Below are 6,811 nucleotides of genomic sequence, written 5' to 3'. Positions count from 1 at the left end.
GTTATATTTTTGATGTATTTCTGAGTTTTTGATTACTTATGAACAATAAGGTTCCCAAGTATAATGAAATTAGAACATACCATTTATTTGAAAGGGGAGACCATTGTTTCAGGTCTATGAGAAAACCTCTGCTCATGCTGTGAGAGGCTCAGGTTTCACAGGTTTGAGCACATTAGCACAAGTATAACCTCTATCTAAGTTTCACAGGCTTGAGCACATTAGCACAAAAAAGAAGGTCATTGGTCTTCCTAATATGAAGGAGCCTGACTTCAAATCTACATGAATGGAAGGCACTCAAATATCAGAAGTCCCATTAATCCTAAGTCCAATGGCATAAAAAGGTATTTCATAACCTTCACAAAACACTTAAGTAGAAAAATATGAATTTACATTTTCAAGTGAAAAATCAAAAACATTTGAATTATCTCAGAAGCTTAAAGTTCTTGTCGAAAAGAAATAAAGTTGTAAAATTTTATGTGTTAAGAGCTGATAGAGGAGGTGAACATGCTTTTACTTATTTCACTGAGTTTTTATTATGTACATGAGATTAAGAGACAACTCACTGCTTCTTATACTTGCCAAAGATGAATATGATAGGAGTGTTGGTGCAACAATTTACAAGAAAAATGCTGATACAAATATCTCTTAAGAACATACATACTTGAAGACAATGTTGACTTTTACTGGCCAGAACAGTCTAAAGACACACTTTCACTAGGACACATTTGTAACACTTTTACTGGCCAGAACAATCTAAAGACACATTCTTCTAAACCAACTTGTAGTAGCAATTGTTTCCACATATTTGAACCTCATACCCTTTCCCACATGGACACCTGAAAGTAAGGTTTAAACTCTTTTCAATCCACTCTACACTAATTGCTTCTTCATAGTCTTTTCCCTTTTCATCCTGCAAAACCAAAAAAAAAAAAAGGATTTATTCAGCATGAAACAACAATTTGTCTATAGATCAAGCACTAACACCGAAACACGATACAGATACAAATACTCTGACACGCACACACGTTTTTCAAACGTGTTAGCGCTAGATAGGACATATGTAACTGCAGTTTGAGTTGTGCATTGGCTGCATTGAAATTGAAGAATGAAGATTACCTGAGATAGGGTTTTGTTTTCTTCAGCAACAAGAGAGTGTTCTTCTCCTTCTTCTTTTTCATCTTCTATGTCTTCTTTCACAACTTCATCCCACAGCTGCTTCATTTCTGTTAACCGTTCTTTCATCTTCTTAAGCTTCTGCAACCACACACCCCACATAATTATGCAAAAAAACAAAGAAAACCCATGATTCCAAATCGAAAAAAGATTAAACTTTTATAAAGAAACGCAAGTTCCATGACAATATCCCATCACATACCATGGAGTCATCAGGGATATTTTCTTCAGAGTTCAAACAGCGAGCAGCTGTTTTAGCCTTAGAAGGAATAACATCAGACTTGCATCTCCTGAGATTCTCCGAGGGGAGAGGCGGCAAGCCAGTAGAGGATTGATCATGAAAGGTGTATGGATCGGAGATGCAGTAGCGAAGAAAATTTCCACAGACACTGATAGGAAGAGCATTGGCTGAGAAGCCATCGTTACCGGTGAGACTGAGATCCTCTTGGTTGAAAGAATGCTTCTTGGATGAGCGTTCGGCGGTGGAAGAAGACGGCGGTGAATGGCGTTTGAGAGAGTTGTTGTGAGTGTGATGATGATCAAGATCAACCATTATTGATGATGATGATGATGATGATGATGGAATGAAAACGGATTGTTGTAGTTGTTTGTGAGAGATTGGAGAGTTTTGCTTCAATGTAGGTTCTTGTTCTTGTTGAGTTTTTTCAATCTGCAAATCACTCATTCTTGTGAATTTTTGGTTGCAAAGTGAATTAATGTGAGTAGCAAAGAGGATTGAAAAAAGGAGGGAAGGTTTGGTTATAAATAGGAGATATGATCTGGTGGTTTGTTTGTTGAGGTTTTCAAGTGTAACTGTTTTTGGTAAGTTAGTTGAGATAGTCTGTTTACGGTTACACATTTTTGGTTGAGTTTGTAGACTTGATTCTCTAGCCATAGTATCATATGTTAGAAAATAGTTATTATTTTATGCTTATGCATTTTTATTGATACAAATAAGCTATGTTTTCATGTGAAGCAAAACTAATAGGAAGTTTAACTTCTACTTGTAATGTTCCTATCAGTCAAAGCAAGAAAAATCAATCTCTGCATGTATAGTCCTAATGCTTTAAATTTTAGACTATCCACAAATGATATTAGTTTATGTAGTAATAATTTAAAAGGAGTAAGATTACATAGTTAGCCTTATTCTTGGGCTACTTGTTATCTTTTTTATTTCAAAGCCTATTGGGAGCATATATGTCATTTTACATCTCTCTCACTTTCGGCAAGTTCTTCTAAACTATTTGTAGTTTAATAATTATTTAAAATCAATTTTTTTTTTTGTGTAAAAAATGGCTTAAAAAATTGTTTTAATAATAATAATAATAATAATAATAATAATAATAATAATAATAATAATAATAATAATAATAATAATAATAATAATAATCGATTTTTAACAAATAATCAGAAGGACACAAGATAGATCGGAAACTTTGTGTTTCTTCCAGTAAGGAAGCTTCTTCGCGTAAAGGTCAAGTTTTGAACGTCTCGTAGAATAATCTTTATTCGTCCTGGTTCGTTTTGGAAGAGAGGAGGGGGGTATTCACACACATTCTAACACCCACGCTTACACCACCATGTGGACGTGTCAACCTCAATTAGCAACATGACATTTGCACTATAAACCATCTTAAGTGGTATTTCCTTAGTTGTCGAATGAGGTGTCGTATGATATGACCAGAAAACCTATTCAAAAGCTGTATTTACGTATGATAGTACATGCCATGGGCAGGACGTATTTATCAATATAGCTTGTGTAGTTGTTTTGCACATAATACCTTGACTTCGTCCAACTTTTTCTTTATTCCACAAAGGATCACTTTGTAGTTTGATTCGGCCTATCTGTTGGCTTACAGTTGGACTACTCCGATGAACTTTGTTTGGATTTCAAGTTGGTGGCAAGACTTCACCACAGTTGAGCTGGTGAATTATATGTCATTGTTTGAGACGACAACCCAAAACAACAAATAATCCCCTTTTATTAAAAACGTCGTACTCCATATGTCGTGATTCTAAACACCACATAGGCCTTCATCCACTTTGTAAAGTAGTTTACTCCTAAGAGTAGGAATTTTAGTTGACCTGGTGCCAATAGAAAATAACCTAAAATGTTCAAGCCTCGTTAATGAAAAGGCTATAAGAATGTAAGAGTGTAGGATTTTTGCTGAGGCGTGAAAAAGGTTGGAATGCTTCCAACACTTATCGCATTTTCTAATGAATTTGACACTGTCTTTTATCATGGTCGACTAGCAACAGCCTACCCTTAACAGTGTGTGGACAAAGTTTTTCCTCCAACGTGACTTCCGCTTACCCCTTCATAAAATTCCACAAAAATAAGGCGATTTCATTCTCTCCGAAACATCTCTGCATGTGGGAAGTCTTTCCCATTTTGTAGATTTCCCCCGCTACCTCTATCTACTTTGTCGCCAATCTTTTAGTTCTCTTTGGTTCGCCTTCCTATGAAGGAAGCTATTGTATTGTTAGATAGCACACTATTGAAGTCGTCCACCCTATGGTATCAATTGTACCTTTGGCGTTAATATCTTCTTTCTATATGATAAGAGCAGCTAAAGTCTCCTATATTACAATCATGTTGTGGTTGAGTTTCTTGGTGTTGGAGAATTTAGATAGGAGATCAGCTCGAGAGTTTTGTTCTCTGGACACATATACCACTTCAAAGAAGTTAAAATGCTTTTCCAAAACTTGTATTTTCTGATTTTATTTGACAAAGTCTTTACAAGAGAAGATGATCTCGAGGCTTGAATCATCTTTAGGGTCTTACTTTGGCTTGGTGGGGGAGTCTCCGCCGCCATGACTTGGCAGTAATATCTTCTACTAAATGAGTTGGATTTTTTGCCCCAACAAACCTTCTCATGATGGTATCAAACGTACAATATACTAATCAGTCCTCTTATCTTATTTATGCTTCTTTGTCTTTTCTAACATCTATACTCTAGGTTGTGGACCTCCCCTTACAAAAAAAAAAAAAATGAGTTTAGAGTTGAAAAATAGAAATTAAAAATATATAAATTTTCATCCTAAAATATCATATATTTTAGAGGTAAAACTTTGCTATGTAATGTAATGGGAAATTAATTTCATAAAATATTTATTCACAAAAGAAATAGACATAAATCGATCCTTTCAAACACAAACACCGCAGGTAAAACCCTCTTCCAGTTTCTGTTATCCCTTATCACTGTTCCAGGAAGAGCCAAAAGAGTCGAACTTCAATTCAACAAACCCTCGTCACTTTCCCCTCACTGTAAGTCTATCTCCATTTCTCTCACGCAAATTTGTTATTCATTTCCCACAATTTCAAAATGGTTCAATGATTCTATCCAAAGCAATTGAATTCTGGGTTTCTTTCTTTTGAGCATTTACTTCACTTGTTTCTTCAAAGTTTGTATTTTTATGTTACCCTTTTGTTTATTATGCAGATTCAATGTTACTTAACTCCAGAATAATATGAAAGTTATGAACTTTTCTTGTGGTGTAACAAAACCCAATTTTCCGTTTTCCCAAACAGAAATGCCAATTTTAACATCATTTGGTCATTCTAAGTTGACTGCTACCCTAGCTTTTCAATTGCCATGTATTTGTGTTAGGAAGATGAGGTTGATTACAAAGCTCCAGTGTTCTGTTGCTAATAGGATGTTTACTTCTAGCTCCGGTGGTTCGCAGGGACCTAAACGGGGAGGTCCCTCTTCGTCGTATGTTGGTTACGCTCGTCCTAGTTTAAATGAAATGAAGAAAGATAAGGTGGCGATGCGTGAAAATGTTTACGAGTTCTTGCGAGGAATTGGCCTTGTTCCTGATGAACTTGATGGTCTTGAGCTTCCTGTTACGGTTGATGTTATGAAGGAGCGTGTGGATTTTCTTCATAACTTGGGGCTTACGATTGAAGATATTAACAACTATCCTCTTGTTCTTGGTTGTAGCGTCAAGAAGAATATGGTGCCTGTGCTTGATTATCTTGGTAAATTGGGAGTTAGGAAATCCACGCTAACGAAGTTTTTGAGGAGATACCCGCAAGTGCTTCATGCTAGTGTGGTTGTGGATCTTGTGCCGGTGGTTAGGTATCTTCAAGGGATGGATATCAAACCCAATGATGTTCCTCGTGTTCTTGAGAGGTATCCAGAAGTGCTAGGATTCAAGCTTGAGGGAACTATGAGCACATCAGTTGCTTATTTGATTGGAATTGGTGTTGGAAGAAGAGAACTCGGAGGTGTCTTAACTAGATACCCGGAGATTTTGGGGATGCGGGTTGGTCGAGTCATCAAGCCTTTTGTGGAGTATCTAGAAAGCTTGGGTATTCCAAGGCTAGCCATTGCTAGACTAATAGAGACACAACCATATATTCTTGGATTCGATCTCGACGATAAGGTGAAGCCAAACGTCAAATCCCTCGAAGAGTTTAATGTTCGGCAAACGTCAATTGCCTCGATAATTGCTCAGTATCCTGACATCATTGGAGCTGACCTAGAGCCAAAGCTTGCCAATAAGAAAAGCGTTCTCAATGCTGTACTTGATTTAGATCCTGAGGATTTTGGCTTAATCGTTGAGAAAATGCCGCAGGTAGTAAGCCTCAATAGTACACCTATGCTAAAGCATGTTGATTTTCTTAAGGAATGCGGATTTTCTGTGGTGCAAATAAAGAAGATGATTATTGGGTGCCCTCAACTACTTGCTTTAAACATTGATATCATGAAACTTAGCTTTGATTACTTCCAAAGCGAGATGGAACGGCCTTTGGAAGACATGGTTGAATTCCCAGCATTTTTCACTTATGGTTTGGAGTCAACTATAAAACCTAGGCATACCATGATTGCAAAAAAAGGATTGAAGTGTTCACTGGCATGGATGCTTAATTGTTCTAATGAGAAATTTGAGCAGCGGATGGATTATGACACTATTGACATGGAAGAGATGGAAATGAAACCATCTTTTGACATGAACTCATTGATGCGACCAAGGAATGATGAATCGGATTCTGATTATGAATACAGCGATTCTGATGATGATGATGATGATGATGATGATGATGATGATGATGATGATGATGATGATGATGATGAGTGAAATAATACGATACTTTTGTAACTAGTCTGCCTAGGAGAATTTTGGTCTTCTTTTGGATGATCTTTATATACTGATAGTTTCAATGCCGTAATGTACCATTGAAAAGGTATGTATATGATTCGCAAGTACACGTGACGCATTTACAAGCTTTTGCATCCTAATTCATTTTGTTTGTTTATGTGATATGGTGTTGTATTAGTATTCTTTTGTTTTTATATTTTACCTCTTACATGCTGTTGTTCACTTTTAGACAAATAGAGCTACTGATCTCATCTTCAACTAAATATTTGTAGTACTAAACTTTGTGGAATTGTGAATGAGATGTTAGTTGATAAACCAAATAAGTTTTGACAATCTGGGAGCGTCCTTTTAGCTTATACATGTTTGGATTTTATCCATCGTCCTCGTTGTCCTCGTCATTATCATTTTGATTTTAAGCTAATGATTATTAATTACACGCTGTGTAACATTAACCCTTCATATTGAAAGCGTTTTTAGTGTCAAAACATATCATTGTCTGCCACTAACACTATTTAGTACTTACAAATCCGGT

General features: G+C 36.2%; 2 protein-coding genes across 2 annotated transcripts; one reads left to right on the top strand and one right to left on the bottom strand.

The window, feature by feature from the left end:
- Nucleotides 1–769: 769 nt before the first annotated feature.
- LOC131619273 (uncharacterized) lies at nt 770–1,858 on the bottom strand. Its single transcript, XM_058890386.1, has 3 exons — nt 1,376–1,858; nt 1,117–1,254; nt 770–910 (listed from the first exon to the last, which is right to left on the bottom strand). Exons 1-3 carry the CDS (start codon nt 1,856–1,858, stop codon nt 770–772), a joined length of 762 nt encoding a protein of 253 aa, XP_058746369.1.
- Nucleotides 1,859–4,286: 2,428 nt separating this feature from the next.
- LOC131620704 (transcription termination factor MTERF4, chloroplastic-like) lies at nt 4,287–6,436 on the top strand. The gene is made up of 2 exons (XM_058891852.1): nt 4,287–4,441; nt 4,617–6,436. Exon 2 carries the CDS (start codon nt 4,645–4,647, stop codon nt 6,256–6,258), a length of 1,614 nt encoding a protein of 537 aa, XP_058747835.1. The 5' UTR covers nt 4,287–4,441; nt 4,617–4,644; the 3' UTR covers nt 6,259–6,436.
- The last annotated feature ends 375 nt before the right edge of the window (nt 6,437–6,811 follow it).

This window comes from Vicia villosa, linkage group LG7 (assembly GCF_029867415.1).
Source record: "Vicia villosa cultivar HV-30 ecotype Madison, WI linkage group LG7, Vvil1.0, whole genome shotgun sequence".
NCBI classification, from domain to species: Eukaryota; Viridiplantae; Streptophyta; class Magnoliopsida; order Fabales; family Fabaceae; genus Vicia; species Vicia villosa.
This window is presented reverse-complemented; position numbering and strand designations above follow the sequence as displayed.

Excerpts from the sequence above, each read along its gene's own strand:
- LOC131619273 (XM_058890386.1), bottom strand. The coding sequence starts at position 1,858 with ATGAGTGATTTGCAGATTGAAAAAACTCAACAAGAACAAGAACCTACA. Across the intron at positions 1,255-1,375 it reads ATATCCCTGATGACTCCATG|AAGCTTAAGAAGATGAAAGA; the intron begins GTATGTGATGGG and ends GTGTGGTTGCAG. Across the intron at positions 911-1,116 it reads AAAACAAAACCCTATCTCAG|GATGAAAAGGGAAAAGACTA; the intron begins GTAATCTTCATT and ends TTGGTTTTGCAG.
- LOC131620704 (XM_058891852.1), top strand. The coding sequence starts at position 4,645 with ATGAAAGTTATGAACTTTTCTTGTGGTGTAACAAAACCCAATTTTCCG.